This window comes from Hemitrygon akajei, chromosome 2 (assembly GCF_048418815.1).
Source record: "Hemitrygon akajei chromosome 2, sHemAka1.3, whole genome shotgun sequence".
Classification (NCBI taxonomy): Eukaryota; Metazoa; Chordata; class Chondrichthyes; order Myliobatiformes; family Dasyatidae; genus Hemitrygon; species Hemitrygon akajei.
The window spans coordinates 15,293,157-15,312,544 of record NC_133125.1 but is presented as its reverse complement, the minus strand read 5'-3'; the positions used below and the strand labels follow the sequence as shown (position 1 = coordinate 15,312,544).

General features: G+C 42.8%; 1 protein-coding gene across 1 annotated transcript in view; it reads left to right on the top strand.

Moving 5' to 3' along the window:
• LOC140739379 (endoplasmic reticulum aminopeptidase 1-like) overlaps nt 1–19,388 on the top strand; it is a 65,199-nt gene that overhangs the window by 33,487 nt on the left and 12,324 nt on the right. Inside the window, exons 11-15 of the mRNA XM_073067635.1 lie at nt 2,923–3,092; nt 6,092–6,171; nt 9,828–10,011; nt 13,092–13,248; nt 16,559–16,743. Of these exons, the coding sequence (XP_072923736.1) occupies nt 2,923–3,092; nt 6,092–6,171; nt 9,828–10,011; nt 13,092–13,248; nt 16,559–16,743 (776 nt within the window). The remainder of the gene's footprint in view (nt 1–2,922; nt 3,093–6,091; nt 6,172–9,827; nt 10,012–13,091; nt 13,249–16,558; nt 16,744–19,388) is intronic.

Below are 19,388 nucleotides of genomic sequence, written 5' to 3'. Positions count from 1 at the left end.
TCTCACTGTGTTGAGACATTGGACTCATTTTGTGGTTTAAGAGCAGTTAATGGACTTGCCACAATTTGCCCACTGTTCCTGGGCAAATTTACCGGTTGTAGAACCGCTCAACCCCTTCATCTGAATGGAGAGCTACAGTCGTGAAGAAGATATTTTACAAAGTTTTACGCTAATTGAGATTGTTAGTTTGCAGTGGTTTAAATTACTCCACCTTCATAAGATACTAGTAGCAATTTTTTAATTGTTCTGTGGAGTTCAGTGTTGTTGAATGTCACTGAATGAGAATGGATGCTTGGTAACTTCGGCAATCTCTCAAGCCAGGAGGGGTAACTCTGTCAGGCCAGGCATTTCTCTTCATGGTGTCTTATTACTCTGTCTACCCCCATGTCTTATACCCCATGAAAACATAGTACAGCACAGGAACAGGCCCTTCAGACCTTGATGCCTGGTTAACCACAACGCTGATCCAGACCAATCCTATCTGCTTGCAGTTTTGGTCTTCTTATTCAAGGAAGGAAGGTCTTTCTACAAGTTCATATAAATCTACAATACATTACAGGCCCTTCGGCCCACAATGTTATGCCGAACACTCAATAAACTGCCTAGAATTACCCTACTGCATAGCCCTCTATTTTTCTAACTTCCATGTACCTATCTGAAAGTCCCTAAAAAGACCCTATCATATCTGCCTCCACCACCGTTGCTGGCAGCCCATTCCACACACTCACCACTCTCTGAGTAAAAAACTTACCCCTGGCATCTCCTCTACCTACTCCCCAGCACCTTAAACCCGTGTCCTCTTGTGGCAACCATTTCAGCTCTGGGGGAAAAGCCTCTGACTATCCACACGATCAATGCCTTTCATCATCTTATACACCTCTATCAGGTCTCACCTCTCATCCTCCATCGCTCCAAGGAGAAAAGGCCGAGTTCACTCAACCTGTTTTCATAAGGCATAACATATAAGGAACGTTTGACCACTCTTGGACTGTACCCTTTGGAGTTTAGAAGAATGAGGGGGGACCTCATAGAAACATTTTGAATGTTGAAAGGCATGGACAGAGTGGATGTGGCAAAGTTGTTTCCCATGGTGGGGGAGTCTAGTACGAGAGGACATGACAAGGATTGAAGGGCACCCATTCAGAACAGAAATGCGAAGAAATTTTTTTTAGCCAGAGGGTGGTGAATCTGTGGAATTTGTTGCCATGGGCGGCAGTGGAGGTCAAGTCACTGGGTGTATTTAAGGCAGAGATTGATAGGTATCTGAGTAGCCAGGGCATCAAAGGTTATGGTGAGAAGGTGGGGGACTGGGACTAAATGGGAGATTGGATCAGCTCATGATAAAATGGTGGAGCAGACTAGATGGGCTGAATGGCCAACTTCTGCTCCTTTGTCTTATGGTCTTATGGCATGCTGCCCAATCCAGGCAACATCCTTGTGAATCTCCTCTGCACCCTTTCTATGGTTTCCACATCCTTCCTGTAGTGAGGTGACCGGAACTGAGCACAGTACTCCAAGTGGGGTCTGACCATGGTCTTGTATAGCTGTAACATTACCTCATTGCTCTTGAAATCAATCCTACAGTTGATGAATGCCAACACACCATCTTAACAACACTCAACCTGTTCAGCAGCTTTGAGTGTCCTATGGACACGGAACCCAAGATCTTCTATTAGAGTCTTATCATTAATACTATATTCCGTCTTCAAATTTGACTTACCAAGATGAACCACTTCGCACTTAACTGGGTTGAACTCATCTGCCACTTCTCAGCCCAGTTCTACATCCTATCGATGTCCCGCTGTAATCTCTGACACCCCTCTGGACTATCCACAACACCCCTAACTTTTGTGTCCTTAAAATCAAAGTTTGAAGGAAATTTATTATTAAATTACGTATATGTCACCATAAACAGCCTTGAGATTCATTTTCTTGCAGATATTTGCAGGATAAGAAAGAAAGAAAGTAGAATTTATGTTTTTAGTTTCCTTATCTAAGAACAAAGTGTACCTGCCACGGTGTACAGCAAAGATTCGTAACTCATTCCAAGAATGGCGGGCGGCTTGTTGTGTGAGGAGAGATTGTGCAGAATAGGCAGCATCCCTTAGTATTTAGAAGAATAATAGATCTCACTACAAAATCCTGACAGGTCTCATTCTGGCAAATACTGCATATGCTGATAATCCCAATACCTCTTCAGAGATTAGCTTCGCCATTTGAGAATTTACACCCAGGAACTGAAAAAGGCTGCCAAACTGGTGGAAACCACCCAGTCCATCATAGGCAAAGTCTCCTCCGCCACTGAGTACACCTACATGGAGCACTGCCACAAGAAAGCAGCATCCATCATCAAGGACCTCCATCCACACCATGCTCTCCTCTCACTTTTACCATCGGGCAGGAGGTACAGGAGCCTTTAGTCCCACGCCACCAGGCTCAGGAACAGTTATCTTCCCTTGACTATCAGGTTCCTGAAGCAGCATAGATAGTTTCATTTACCACAACTCTGAACTGATTCTACAACCTACAGACTCACTTCAAGGACCATTTACAATTCATATTCGCAGTACTATTTTTATTTGGAGTTTGTCATCTTTTGCATATTGGTTGTTTGTCAGTCCTTATGTACAGTTTTTCATAAATTCTATTGTAATTTCTTGAAAATGCCTGCAAAAAATTGAATCCCAAGGTATATGGTGATGAAGACTTTGATAATAAATTTACTTTGAACTTCATGATGTAAAGTTGCTTTGTTGCAGTACGCACTACATCCACAGGATGGCGGTATAGACTGTAATTTGTAATGAGACTCATTTCCACAAATTCGAGTAAATTGAAGACAGAAGTGACAGTTTTTGTGAAAAGGCAATAGGTGAAAAGTAACCTGGTATGATTTATATTTTCATTATTTTTATGTTGTAGCATTGGTTCATGGAAGATGTCCTCGATGTAAAGACTATGATGAATACTTGGACTCTACAGAAGGGGTTCCCATTAGTAACTGTTACTATGCAAGGAAGACAAGTCTTTTTACAGCAAGAGTACTTTCAGAAAGGTTCTAAGATCCAAGATCCAAACTCGGAAACTGCAAGGTAATTTCTATATCTCTGTCACGTATGTCTTGTGCAACCAAAAAAGATGAAATGATGCGTGATTAAGCAAGGTTTGTGTGGCACAATGTTTTATACAGTGAAGCTAATCGTTGATCGCTGAATAATAGGAAAAAGGTACAACATTTCTGCATGATATTGTGGATAACAACATTAACATTTGATCTGTCTTTATGCTGGAATCACATTCATTCAAGTAGCATGCGTGCGCGCACACACACACACACACACACACACACACACACACACACACACACACACACACACACACACACACACACACACACACACACACACACACACACACACCCCCCCCCCCCCCCCCCCAGAACCAGTGTGGAAAACTTCAATCACCTCAACGTTGAACTGCTCACTGAAGACAACCTATAGAGTAACTACAACACATCTTCTAGTATTATTTATTTACTTATTGAATTTTTTTTTCTCAGCCCAAGCTGGTAAAGCCTGAGATATAGGCAAAACCAAGTACACTCATTTCTCAATTGCTAGCAACTTTTGGACTCTTGTAGTAGTGTGCAGTATTGTGCCTTTCTGAAAATTTGCATAATTATTGCTCTGTAGACCTAATTGTTTACTGCTACTGAGTAGTGACTTTGTGATGATACCAGCTGTAGATATTACTATTGGGGCACAGTGTACCCTGTTCATGTTCCATAGTCTGACAATTTCCTCTTTTAATTCAGCATATTTCTGGTGTTAGCAGTAGTGTTTTTTTTGTATTTGTAGAGCTTGTCTTCTTTTGCACACTGATTTCCTGATCAGTCCTTTTGTTTGTGAGTAGTTGTTGGTTACACTCCTTTATTCTACTGTGAATGCCTGCAAGAAAATGAACGTATATGGTGACATATACATACTTCGATAATAAATTTACTTTGAACTTTAAGTCTTTCAACTCTTTGCCTCTTTCTCCAATGAATCGTCCTACACTAACACTACTGTCTCAGCCTACAGTGGATGTGAAGCCATAACACAGTATTAAATTGGTAACCACACCCAGAAAAGCCACAAGACTGGATGTCGGAAATATAAATAATCCTGTTCCTAGATGGGGATGAATGAATGTCAAATTACACATTGGTAGAAGAATATGGGTTTTCATAGCAATTCTGCCGTTTGGCACACTAATTGGTGCCTTTTGTCTACTACGGGCTCCAATTAGTTAAGTTTCTGTATTCCAGTTTTAGGAATGTATCTGCGATATGCATGGAACATTGTGTCATTGTCGTACAAGGTAAGTTTGAGACAGCAGCACAAACTGAAAAAACAGGTTGTGCAGCTGTGATGAAATATGACTTGAAGTGACACACAATCTTCCCAATCCAACCAAGTTACAAGTAACAAAAAGCAAATAATGACCAATTAACATATATATTTTCAAATCAGTACAGAATTGTGCAAAAGTCTTTGATGTGCATACACACACGTGCGTGCACACGCGCGCACACACACACACACTCCCTAAGACTTTTGCTCACTACTGTATTTTTCAACATGGAGCGGAGAGTGAGTTTGTAAATCAGGCAGGACCAAAGGATGTTGAGAATGGCGAAGGTGGAGCACCATGGGAGGTCATGTGGGACAGGTGGCAGAGAAGGAGTGCCAGGGGAGGGGAGGTGGTGTGGGTGCAGACGCACCTACCCCTGAGACACCAGGCAAGGTCATTTGAATCCAGATGATTGGTTTATTGATCATTACAGGATGTCTCTCTGGTGCTTCCTGTTCCCTCTCCTCTCCCTTCCCCTTTTCCCAACCATGATTCCTCTCTCCCTGCCCCCTTCCCACTCTCAGCCGACAATATCAGAATCAAATTTTAGGTATCACTCTGTACAGCTGCCGCAATAAAAACGAATTTCAATTGTTTTGTGATGATAAACCTGATTCAGGCAGAATGAGGGAGATGCCATGCCACGTGGTTGCCCGTTGCTGTGGAGTCCGTTCCTGCAGCTGAGAGTCCACACAGACATTTGGGGGACATGTTCTTGTTCCATTTTGCAATCGATGCAAAAGGGGGCTCGGTGTGAAGTACCGAACATTACCGTGGGTGGTCTTGAGCCTACAGTACTGTGAAATAGTCCTTGACATACAAATATATAGCTAGGGTGCCTAAGGATTTTTAGACAGTACTGTAATAATTTTATGTATTGTACTTTACTGTTACTACAACAACAATAATAAAACAAATTTCATGACATATGTGAGTGAGGATAAACCTGATTCTGATATGGGTCTCTATTGTGGACTGAGAGTGGGAAGGGAGCGGGGAGAGAGGAATCATGGTTGGAAAAAGGGAAAAGTAGAGGGGAGGGAGTGGGAAGCACAAGAGAGACATTATGTAATGATCAATAAATCAATTGTTTGGTATCAAACAATCTCAGGCTGGGTGTGTCTGTACCTGCAACACTCTGTGCCCTGACACTTCTCCTCTGCGACCTGTTCCACAGCCTTCTCGTGGCACGCCACCCTCTTCATTCCTAACATTCTTTGCTCCCACCAGACTTACAATCTCTCTCTCCACTCCACATCTCTTAGCTACAAAAGTCTTAGGCGTCCCAGCTATTATCTGTGCCTAAGCAGTAGTGTAGAATTGCATACATTTTGACTCTGTTGATAATAACCAGTGAAGTAATAAAAAGGAATAGAGATTTGATGTTTCAGGCCAAGACCCTTCAATAGGACTTAGTCAAGACATCGACTCTTTATTCCTGTCTGAGTTCCTCCATCATTTGTGTGTGTTACTCTGGATTTCTAGCATTTGTAGAATCTCTTGTGTTTACGTAATATAAAAGTCAACTTGATCAAATGGGTTATCCTGGTTATTTTCTGCAGCTAAAGCAATTTATTTTGCAATTTCTTCTGATGTATGTGCACTGATTATGGCGATGTAAAGCTACTCTAATCTCTGCCACCAGCATTGCTTGATAAACATTAATCGTCGTCGTATTGTGTTCCTTCCTCTGTAGTTACCTGTGGCACATTCCCCTAACTTACATCACAAGCCACTCTAAAACCATCCAGAGACACTTGATGAAGACCAAAAAAGGTAAATAACGTTGTTTACAGTTAGTAGTTCTGGTTCCCTTCTGCTGGGGCAACACAGTAAAGCCCAGCCAGTGTGATCTTCACACACGTTTTGTGTTTAATATCGGAGACCTAGAATTAAACTACAGACTACTACTATGAAAGACACTGAGAGCTGGAATATGAACTCTGTGTATCAATTTATCAAGAAGCAAAATTATGTAAATATCTTTAGTATGGTTTGCTAACTAGCGCCACTGTAATAATTGAGTGTCTCTTGGGTGCAGATACTTTTCAGGAGATTTAGCACAATTTTAGTTGTTGTGCATTCACTCCCAGTTTTTGCAGACGCTGGTAAAATACTGGAAGGTTAGAAATTGCAATAGGCAAACAGTTGATTTGCATTATTTAATAACCATTAAACAGATATTTGGATCATAGACCAAATAACATAGGAGCTGTATTGGACAATTGGCTCATTGAAGCTGGTCTATCATTATTTCATGGCGGGTTTATTGTCCCTCTCAACCCCATTCTTCTGTCTTCTCCACATAATCTTTGACACTCATATTAATCAAGGACCTATCAACCACCACTTTAAAAGTATCCAATGACTTAGCCTCCACAGCCAGCTACGTCACTGAATTCCACAGATTTGCCACCTTCTGGCTAAAGAAACTCCTCCACATCTCTGTTCTGGAGTTAGGTCCTATTGTAAGGCTGTGCATTCTGGTCCTACACTCCACCACTATTGGAAACATGCTCTCCATGTCAAGTCTATCTAAGCTTTTCACTATTCAGTAGGCTTCTCCTCATTCTTCTGTATTCCAGTGAGTACAGGCCCAGAGCCATCAAACGCTCCTCATGCAGTACATTAACCCTTTACTTCCTGGTGTCATTCTCGTGAGCCTCCTCTGGGCTCTCTCCAATGCTAGCACATGCTGTGGGTACCAAAGCTGCTCTCACTACTCCAGATGTGTTCTGCCCAGTGTCTTATAAAGCCTCAGCATTACGTCCTTGCATTAATTTAGGTGGCATGTTATTATGTTAAGTTGTTTATCGGTCAGATTATGCAGCACAATATTATGCTTTAAAGCTAGCATGAAGACAGTGTGTCGAAGTTGTGTGAACGAAGTTGCTTTTCTAGGCCTGATCAACAGCTCTGTCCAGGAACGATTGGCTGTGTCAGTGATAGATGTCTCCATATCTTATTGCACTGCAGAACATCCCCAGTGTTTGGATCAGCAGATGATTATTCCTACCAGGCCTGCACATTGAGCCCTTTACAAAATAATAGAGTTGATTTTATATGAAGCTGAAATACTTTAAAAGGTGGTATATAAAATCATGAGGGGTTATAGATAGGGTAAACGCAAGCAAGCTTTTTCCACTGAGGTTGGGTGAGATTAGAATGAGAGGTCATGGGTTAAGGGTGGAAGGTGAAATATTTAAAGAGAACCTGAGGGGTATCTAATTTACTCAGAGGGTGGTGAGAGTGTGGAAGGAGCTGCCAGCACAAGTGGTGTTGTGGGTTCAATTTCAACATTGAAGAGAAGGTTGGATAATTATATGGAGGGCTGTGGTCCAGGTGTGGGTCAATGGGTCTAGGCAGAATAATAGTTTGGCATGGACTAGATGGGCTGTTTCTGTGCTGTAGTGCTCTATGACCATGGTACTGGTTAACGTGTATGGTCTAGTATATATAGTTGTTTTGTCAGGGTGTAGGAAATACATTTTTATGTGGTATACACCCCCTTGAAAAGTCTAGGATTGATGATTTTAACCTCGACAGCCCTTCAGTGCAAGGGAAGAATCAGAAGCTCAATGAATGGATCATCACTCAGAACCTTACTGAAGAGGATGCATCATGAGGCCCGCGGAATGCCAGCAAGGGTCTTGCCGTGATGGCGAATGCCTGAGTGCCTCTACATTTAGCATGTGGACATTAGGGTGAATCCTACAGTGGGAGCAGTGCTGTCCTGGGGCCCAGGCCAGAACCCATCAAGGATTTTGTTTCTCAGCTCTGTTTAGCTATGGCAGAGTGACAGAGATCGAGTTCAATCTTCCGACGTTCAACGCAAAGCCATCGGTTTCACGATTATCGATGGCCACATGATGTTGCTTCTCCCAAAGTCAAGGAATTGGAATATTTCTTAAAAATTAGCAGACGGGGTCACAAGGAAGTCTTTTCAACTAAGTCAAGTTTGACTGAGCAACACACTCAAAATGCAGGAGGAACGCAGCAAGTCAGGCAGCATCTACAGAGGGGATAAACAGTCGACATTTCAGGACTGGAAGGGAATGGCGAGGGGGGGAGGAAAGAGTACAAGCTGGTAAGTAGTAGGTGAGGTGGAAGATGGGAGGAAGGGGATGAAGTAAGAATCTGTGAGCTGATAGGTGGAAGATGTAGAGGGCTGAAGAAGAAGGAATGTAGTAGGAGAGGACCGTGTACCATAGAAGTAAAGAAAGGAGGAGGGGATATCAGAGAGATGTCATGGGCAGGTGAGGAGAGGAGAAAGAATGAGAGGGTGACCAGAATGTTAATGGATAAAGAGAGGAGGAGGGAGGGGCAAGAATTTGGAGAAGGCCATGATCATGCCATCAGGTTTGAGGTACCCAGATAGAACATGAGGTCTTGATCCTCCAACCTGAGTTTGGCCTCATCAAGGCAGTAGAGAGGGCAATGGACAGACATGTCATAATGAGAGTGAGAAGTCAAATTGAATGGATTGCCACTGGGAGATCCTGCCCATTGCAGTGGACAGAGCAAAGATGCTCAACAAAGCAGATCCCCACTTGAAATATCCTCTATTATTCTCCTCCATAGATGCTGCTAAGTTCCTGCAGTATTTTGTGTTTGATGTTCAAAATATCCAGCTCTGCAGAATCTCTTGGGCTCAAATTTGACTGATCCACATTAGGAAATTAACAGAGCTTTGTAAGGCTTCATTGGACATTATTTATTGGGTGAAGCCTTTTCTCCTTGGAACGACGGAAGATGAGAGGCGACCTGATGAGAGGATAATCAGAGGCTTTTTCTCAGGGCAGAAATGGCTAGCACAAGAGGACCCAGGTTTAAGGTGCTTGGAAGTAGGTACAGAGGAGATGTCAGGGGTAAGTTTTTTATGCAGAGATTGCTGAGTGCGTGGAATGGGCTGCCAGGGACAGCGGTGGAGGTGGATACGATAGGGTCTTTTAAGAGACAGATACATGGAGCTCAGAATGGGCTATGGGTAACCCTAAGTAATTTCTCAGGTAAGGACATGTTCGGCACAGCTTTGTGGGCCGAAGGGCCTGTATTGTGCTGTAGGTTTTCTATGTTTCTAAGCCCTAGGTGTGCAACAGGGCTACTAACACAGCTAGTCATTCCTGGAGGAAGCTATTGATCAGGCTGAGGTGTGACTTATTTGCTTTAAGAAGGAAATGAGGAGGGCTAAAAGAAAGCGTGAGGTTGCTCTAGCAGACAGGGTGAAGAAGATGTGATTTATCTTGCTCATGAAAGAATTGGCAAGTTTGTTGCAAATGCCCTTAATTTTTATTTGTAAAGATAATATTTTACAAAATATGAACAATCAATGCCAAAGTGGCTTAGGCAGGCTCACAAAATTCATTATTTCATGACAAATGCAATGTCAAATGAGTTCTCATGCAAGGTTTCTATTTGCTTTTTCCGTTCAGATGTTATCACACTTCCGAGAGAAGTGGACTGGATAAAGTTCAATGTGGATATGAATGGTTATTACATTGTGCATTATGAAAATGACGGATGGGACGCATTAATCCAACTTCTGAGGAAAAAACACACGATCCTCAGTAGCAATGACCGAGCGAACCTCATTAACAACGCCTTTCAGCTTGTGAGGTAAAAGGATGCATCTTTTTCAGCCGGTCCCGGTGTTCAGAGAATATTATTAGTCCAGCCTTCGTTGAATCTGAATCAAGTGTTTTGTCAATGACATATGGTGTAGAAATTGTTGTTCTGCGGCACCAGTACAATGCAATACATAAAACAATGAATACAATAAATATTTAAAAAAATAAATAGTGTGAGAAAGAGAGCGATATAGTGAAGTAATGGTCATGGGTTCATGGACTGTTCAGAACCTTATGGTGGAGCGGAAGAAGCTGTTCCTAAAGCATTGCGTGAGCCTTCAGGCTCTTGAACCTCCTCCCTGGTGGTAACAATGAGAAGAGGGCATGTTCTAGGTGGGTACTGGTCCGTCATGATGTACACCACCTTTTCAAGATGTTTCAATGGTGGGGAGGCGAGCGAGTGTGTCTCTTCAGGCCCCCGTACTTACTCCTGATGGTAATAATGAGATGAGGGCATGTTCTGGATGGGGGGGGGGGGGGGGAGAGGGTCCGTCATGAAGGATGCTGCCTTTCTGAGGCATCGCCTTTTCAAGACGGTGGGCAACTTAGTGGCCGAGATTACAACAGCTCCTGGAATCCCATAGATTACCTCTTACAATTTTTCCTTCCGAAGGGTCGCTTAGACCTGCTCTTTATGTTTCCGTGCAAAATAATGCCGCCCAAGGATGGGAATTATTAACTATCAAAGTGAGATCTGATACTCAAAATACATTCAGGGGAGTACTTTGTATGAGAGGGAAAAATAATCAACTGATTTTAAGCTGAATGTTGAAAGAGATTTGGTACCCATGATCATGGATCAATGGAAATAGCACGGTCAAGCAGAAAGTAATCATTAAGGTTAATGGAATGCAGGTCTTTGTATCTACGTATCTGATTGTTTGAATCCCTGGATCAATCACACCTCAGCACTGTCAGCTACTCTGGGCACCCCCCCCCCCCTGTAGATAAGACAAAGGAAATGCAAGATAGCTTTGTTCGTTGTTCCTCTTCATGCCTTGTGACACATCGGGTGTCAGCCGCTTCTTTAGCAGTTGTCTGTTTTCACGAGGCCGAGTCTCCACCCAGCTCGGGTGGAGAGCGTACAAGGAGCCGGGCGGATTCGAATCCGAGACCACTTGCCTCTAAGTCCGGTGCTGATAACCACCGCACCACCAGCCGGCTAAAACAGATTTACTAGAGTGATGTTTGAGTGGTAAAGGTGAAAGAGAATTGATTGCAACAACTAAATTTAACAAATTAAATTAAATGGTAGTGTAGTAATTAGCGCAGAGGAAAGATTGGGGGTTGTTTCCCATGCTGTCTCTGTACATTCTCCCCATGACAGTGGGGGTTTCCTCCAAGCCCTCAGTTTTCCTCCCACGTACAGTACCGTGCAAAAGTTTTTCACACATATTTATTGCTGGGGTGCCTAAGATATGCACACAGTACTGTAGTAATTTTATGTATTGCACTGTACAGCTGCCACAAACAAACAAACAAATTTCATGGCAGATGTCAGTGATGATAAGCCTGATTCTGATATGGGTCTTTATTGTGGACTGAGAGTGGGAAGGAGGCAGGGAGAAGGGAATCACGGTTGGGAAAAGGGGGAGGGAGCAGGAAGCACCAGAGATAAATACTGTAATAATCAATAAACCAATTGGAATCAAAGGACCTTGCCTGGTGTCTCAGGGCTGGGTGTGTCTGCACCCACTCCAACCCCTTGCCCCGTACTCCTCTGCCACCTGTTGCCAACCCCAATATTCTTTCCTCCCTCTAGATTTACAAACTTGCTCTCCTCTCCATGTTGGCAAATACAGTACAGTGCAAAAGTCTAGCTATACGTACTGTGTGTGCCTAAGACTTTTGCACAGTACCATAGGGTCAGGGTTTGTAAAATTCGGGTACGCTGTGTCGCTGTTGAAAGTGTGACGACACTTGTGGGCAGCCCCAAGCACAATCCTCCCTGATTTGATCTGACATAAACAGCACATTTCACTGTATGTTTCGGTGTTCATGGGACGAGTAAAGTCAGACTGCAAGGGCAGATAGGGGGACTGTTAGCTGATTGTGAGTTGTGCTGCCACAGATAACAACCCGACCAATGGGGTTTGAATTTTTACGCAGACTGTGGTGTGGTCCCCTGCTGAATGATTCAAACCAGAGTGTTCCCTGAATAATTCTGTCATTTCACAGAATGCAGAAGAAAGCAAATGCTGGAATTTGGAATAAAAACGAAGTAGCAATGGAAAGGATCCCGGTGGGCTGAAGGAGTTAGTTCTGTGCGATTTGACTCACTCTAATGAGAAGTGAACATGCACCTTCTAGCCTACTGATTGCGTCCAGCTTTTGTCCTCGTTTTGCTGTCTTTTTCTGTAGTCTGATTATAAAGTCAAAAGTAATAATAATATCATAAGACATAGGAGCAGAATTAGGCCGTTTGGCTCATTGAGTCTGCTCTGCCATTCCAACATGGCTGATATATTATCCCTCTCAATCCCATTCTCCTGCCTTCTCCCTGTAACCTTTGACACCCTGAGTAATCAGGAACCTGTCAACCGTCACTTTTCTTTTACTCGGGCTTGGCAAAGTACTATTTCAATATTTTATTGGACTCAACAAATTATCAAAGATATTGTCACTTTAGTAGCTGAAATTCAATAATGTATTTACTCCCATAAATTAAAGAAAAGCAGAGATCATTTATATTTTCATTTTTCTCCCCTCCCTTCTGTAGCATTCGTTGCTAAATTGATCATAATGTGGTAAATTGGGTATAATTGATATCTTTGCATATTTGATTTATATTTTAATTGAAAAATCTATTAATGTTTTTTGATAATTTGTCAGCCTACGTACTGCTCGTTTTATGCAATCTTGAAAACCCCAATGAATAAAAATCAAAATAAAGTCCTTGAAGTAAACATTACTACAGTTGTTGCAAAACGTGCATTTTGTCAAGCCTGATTATAGATGTTTGATATTTATTACCTTTTATTATTTCCTGGCACCACATTTCTGTCAGTAAACTTTTTGCTTTACACAATTTTATTATTAGTGTAACTCTTTAATGTTTGTGTTCATTAGTGTGGGGAAGCTGCCACTTGACAAAGCCCTTGACTTGACGCTGTATCTGAGGAATGAACTGAGCACCATGCCAGTCTTCCAAGGCATGAATGAGCTTATACCCATCTATAAGCTTATGGAGAAGAGGGAAATGGTGGAAATCGAAACTAAAATGAAGGTAAGATTAAATTATTGTGACTTTGGTTGGTAAGGTGACCCACACCGCCATTGAAGTAGAACTTTAAGATAGTAGTTCATATCCTCGCACAATTTTAGAAAGGAATTCAGTGGCCACTTTATTAGGTACAAGAAGTAACTAATAAGTTTGTGATCTTCTGCTCCTGCAGCTCAGCTACTTGAAGGTTCAATGTGTTGAGCATTCGAAGATGCTCTTCTGCACGCCACTGTTCTAACACATGATTATTTGAGTTACTGTCGCCTTCCTGTCAGCTTGAACCAGTCTGACCGTTCTCCTCTGACCTCTCTCATTAACAAGGCATTTTCACCCGCAGAATTGCCACTCATCAGATGTTTTTATCATTTTTCACACCATTCTCTGTAAAATCTAGAGTGTTGTGTGTGAAAATCCCCAGAGATTAGCAGTTTCTGAGATATTCAAACCACCCAGTTCAGCACCAACAATCATTCCACAGTCACATTTCTTCCCCCATTCTGATGTTTAGTCTGAACAACAAATGAATCTCTTGACCTTGTTTGCATGCTTTAATGTATTAGAGCATAAGAGCACAAGACATAGGAGCAGAATGAGGCAAAGCATTCTTCAATCCATCTAGTAGACAGTTGCTGCCACACGATTGTCCGATTAGATATTTATATTAGTGAGGCTGTGTACCTATAAAGTGGCCACTGAATGTACACCATGTTGTGTGTCTGTTAGTAAGAGCCTTTAAAGATGTTCACACAAGGTTTTCTTAGTTCCTAATCCACTGAGGTATAGTTTTTCAATGCTTCAGCAATCCTGGAATGTATTTATGACATTACCTCTGGCAGTGGAGGAGCTGAAGAGCTTCCCCCAGGCTTACATGATTTCTCTGATCTCTGTCTCAGCCCGGATTTCTCCCTTGGCTCTTTGCCATCCGGCCAGTCTTCACTGTCCGTTACGCCAGTCAGCCAGGCCGGCTCTGATGAAAGACAGCCACTTAGCAAAACTAATAAGACGTCCTTGCCATTTTCTCCAGAATATCCAAAGATTTCTCCCCGCTTTCACTTTTCTTCGCATTGCATCTGAGTTGAAATGTAACCCGAGTAAATCTGCAGATGCTGGAAATAAATAAAAACACAAAATGCTGGCCCTGAAACTTTTGGAATCTTCTCTCCGACGGGAGTTCAGCGAGAGCCTCTCTCTCTGCTCCCAACCTACTATTTCTTCGGCCCTGAAACTTTTGGAATCTTCTCTCCGACGGGAGTTCAGCGAGAGCCTCTCTCTCTGCTCCCAACCTACTATTTCTTCGGCCCTGAAACTTTTGGAATCTTCTCTCCGACGGGAGTTCAGCGAGAGCCTCTCTCTCTGCTCCCAACCTACTATTTCTTCAGCCCTGAAACTTTTGGAATCTTCTCTCCGACGGGAGTTCAGCAAGAGCCTCTCTCTCTGCTCCCAACCTACTATTTCTTCAGCCCTGAAACTTTTGGAATCTTCTCTCCGACGGGAGTTCAGCGAGAGCCTCTCTCTCTGCTCCCAACCTACTATTTCTTCAGCCCTGAAACTTTTGGAATCTTCTCTCCGACGGGAGTTCAACGAGAGCCTCTCTCTCTGCTCCCAACCTACTAATTCTTCAGCCCTGAAACTTTTGGACCACACGCTAACCCAGACCCGGTATTATAGTCACATATCCTTCCTTGGTGCGTGTCTCCGCAACCAACTAACTCCAACGGGCTTTTTCTAGCCGGCATGACCATCCAACTCACAGACCTCCGTTGATACCCCTGCCCCCCTTACCCCATCCCTATCTATAATTTTAGTCTGGTTCTCTTTCTTTCTCTTCCCCCACCTCACTATAATCTCCCTCCAGCCCTACCTTTCCTTCTCTTTTATTTCCCATAATTCTCCACCTTCCCCCTAGCCCATTTCCCTCCAGCCTATCACTTCCCAGCTCTCTGCTTCATCCCTCCCCCCACTTCTTATCCTCCCTCGACCATCCCACTGATGGTCACTCCTGATGAAGGGTTTCGGCCCGAAACGTCGTCACTACCCCCTCCCATAGATGCTGTCTGGCCTGCTGAGTTCTGCCGGCATTTTGTGTTTTTATGAGTTGAAATGTATTTCAGTTTAATGTGGTGAGCGAATGGTCTTACTATAACAGTCATCTACTTACTAAGATGTGAGTAAACACACTGTCAAGCAACCTCAGTCCACAGCATCACACTTACCGTACAGAGCAGTGCAGATATAAAATACAGATACCCTCAGTTGTAGAGTACTACAGCATAGAAATAGACCCTTTGGCCCATCTGCCTAGTCCCATCCACCAGCACCCATGCAAACCCCCTCTCATTCATGCACCTATCTAAACTTCTGATAGAAGTGAACCCTCATCCACCATTTTCACTGGCAGCTTGTTCCAGACGATCTGAGTGAAAAAGTTTCCCCTTAAATATTTCACCTTTCACATTCAATCTATGAACCCCAGTTCTAGTCTCTCCCAACTAAGGGAGCTAGGGCTTTACTCTTTGGAGAGGAGGAGGATGAGAGGAGACATGATAGAGGTGTACAAGGTATTAAGAGGAATAGACAGAGTGGACAGCCAGTGCCTCTTCCCCAGGGCACCACTGCTCAGTACAAGAGGACATGGCTTTAAGGTAAGGGGAGGGAAGTTCAAGGGGGATATTAGAGGAAGGTTTTTTTACTCAGAGAGTGGTTTACGCGTGAAATGCACTGCCTGAGTCTGTGGTGGAGGCAGATACACTAGTGAAGTTTAAGAGACTACTAGACAGGTATATGGAGGAATTTAAGGTGGGGGGGTTATATGGGAGGCAGGGTTTGAGGGTTGGCACAACATTGTGGGCCGAAGGGCCTGTAATGTGCTGTACTATTCTATGTTCTATGTTCAACCTGAGGGGGAAAAGCTTACACACATTCACTCTATCTATGTCCCTCATAAGTTTGTAAACCTCAATAAGATCTCCCTTCATTCTCCTACACTCCAGGGAATAAGGCCCTAACCTATTCAACCTTTCCCTATAACTCAGGTCTTCAAGTTCTGGCCACGTCATTGTAAATTTTCTCTGCACTCTTTCAATCTTGTGGATATCTTCCCTGTAGGTTGTTGACCAGAACAGCAAACAGTTCTCCAAATTCAGCCTCATCAGCGTCTCTTACAACTTCAGCACAACATCCCAACTCCAGGACTCAATACTCTTGAGCTATGAAGGCCAGTGTACCAACTGCTGTCTTAGAGGACTGCATTACAGAAACCTCCACGTTTAAAAACGATTAACAAAATGTTTGTGTTTCTCTCATTTCATCCAAGGCATACATAGTTGATTTATTTAAGAACCTGATTGACCAGCAATCATGGAGTAATGATGGTACGATTTCAGAACGAATGCTACGCAGCTCGCTTCTGGTATTTGCCTGCGTTCGCAAGTACCAGCCCTGTGTCGATAGAGCAGAGAAATACTTCAGGAATTGGAAGGACTCCAATGGTACTTTGAGGTTGGTCCCAGATTACAGTACTGGTCTGATATAGATTGTTGGAGTTGGAGTGGGAATGAATTTTCTGTATTACATGTTTATCGTGAGATGGAGAACGCTATGGATATCAAACTCAAATTCTGAACTCTACTCCCATTGATATAATATTTTACTTGAAGTTATCACTTACACAGCAGACCCCAGGCATGAAACACGGTGATTATCTCTCTGGATTTGTGATCCAGAGGTCTGGAGGAATCATTGGAATGTAAGCTCAGATCCCATTAGGGTAGATTGAGAATTTGCAGTCATTTTTTAGCAAAAAAACCTACATAACAAATGTTATGGCCATTTAAAATACCCATGAAGTTTCTGTCTATTAAATGCATTATGTCCAATAACTGTGAAAACAGCCTGCTACCCTTGACCATTTTTCCAACACCTAGAGTAATGCTGTTGACTCTGTACGCTGAAGCCTGAGTTATACCAAGCAACCATAGGATGCTTTAGTCAAAAGGAATTGTTATTTGCAAACCACAAAAGCTGTGAAGTAGAAAATAACATTAGAGTAAAATCTAATACGCCACTTATCTATGGCCTAAGCATTATAGCAAGCCATATTAAAACTGTGTGATACTCCTCAACATTCGATGTTGATTCAAAGACCAGGGAAGAAAGTGTCCTACTCAGAAAATCAAATGTATAATTCAACATAAGACGTACGAGCAGAATTAGACTATTCAGCCCATCGAGTCTGCTCTGCCATTCCATCATGGCTGATCCATCATCCCTCTCAACCCCATTCTCCTGCCTTCTCCCCAAAGCATATTAATAGTATTATAATTAGTATTAATGATAACCCTATATTCCTCAGCATCATCATCTTTAATATGCCCTGTTCCTCTTTTACAAATTAATATGTAAATTATTTCTGAGCAAATAGTCTTCCATAACATTTTATACCCATGTATTCCCTAGTATTGGGAATTGAAGACGTACGGCCCGTGCTCATGGTCAACAGCTGGCTGTTAACCTTAAGAGGCATGAACAATGCATCTGTAAATCGTTTTCTTTTTCTACTACTTATTTCATTTAATTTTTTGTTGTAACTCATGGTAATATTGTTTTGTGACACTTGACTTCTGTCACAAAACAGCAAACTTCACGGTAACACGAGTGAATCTGCAGATGCTGGAAATAAATAAAAACACAAAATGCTGGCAGAACTCAGCAGGCCAGACAGCATTTATGGGAGGAGGTAGTGGAGCAATACCTTATCTCCCGCCTAGGTAGCCTCCTACCTGCCGGCATGAACATCCAACTCACAGACCTCCGTTGATACCCCTGCCCCCTCCTTACCCCCATCCCTATCTATTATTTTAGTCTGGTTCTCTTTCTCCCTCTTTTTCCCCCCTCACTATAATCTCCCCCCAGCCCTACCTTTCTTTCTCTTTTATTTCCCGTAATTCTCCACCTTCCTCCTAGCCCATTTTCATCCAGCCTATCACTTCCCAGCTCTCTACTTTATCCCTCCCCCACTTCTTATCCCCTCTCAACCATCCCATGTTACTTCACTCCTGATGAAGGGTTTCGGCCCGAAACGTCGTCACTACCTCCTCCCATAGATGCTGTCTGGCCTGCTGAGTTATGCCAGCATTTTGTGTTTTTATTAAACTTCACGGTATACGGATTACAGTAAACCTGAATCTGATTCTGATTCAGTAAGTATGAAAAGGCCATGATGAGGTTGAAGTGGTGGTAGGGTGTTTGGAGTTTGGTTGCATTTGTCAGGTGGTTACCAAAACTTCAAGATTCACTTTAAAGAGAAACCTGAGTCGTTTGAGATAATAATCATGGACTAGCTTGGAATACTGCATCATTCTGAAGGAGGTTGCAATAACCTGGACTAAGGAGTCCTCTATGTTTTAAAGTATTGCACAGGCTTTATTAAGGGAATTTGCAGGACTCTGTTCTCTCAAATACGGTTCTGACAGCGTTACCAAAACCATTGACAAGAGGAAGAATTTTTATGCAGCAGCAAATGGGCTTTTACCTTGCTGAAGACAAATCTCTCCTAGATCAAGACTCCATCACGGGAAATGCAGTGATCACTTCCCAATCTTCACTTTATTCCCTTACGAAAGCCTAGAGTTCGAGTCGTAACTACTGTAAAGTATTGATGCTCAATTATAGCAGCATTGGAATCTGTGATGACATTTGTCACTATTAACTAGGCAAATGACCTTAATTGCAATAACTGAATTTGATTCCCTGAATCTGAACAACCTGAAAATGGTTTCCTATTTTGTTCCCCTCAGTGTCCACCTGAAACAAATTTGGAGTTTGTATTCCGCAACTCCCTCGTCACTGCTTTTACTTCAGGCCATTAATTTTGTCCAGAACATCCCTACAATTTGACCACTGCTCCTGTCTTCAGCCCTGCAGTTCCGGCTAGGGCCTGGCAGTTCCGGCTGGGGCCGTTAAGTTTGGCTCTCCACTCATGGACCGATTAAAAATTACCAAGTTGTGAATTAGCAATCGCTTTCATTTTGCTTCCTCCGAATTTGCAGGACTCTGTTCTCTCAAATACGGTTCTGACAGCGTTACCAAAACCATTGACAAGAAGAAGAATTTTTATGCAGCAACAAATGGGCTTCTACCTTGCA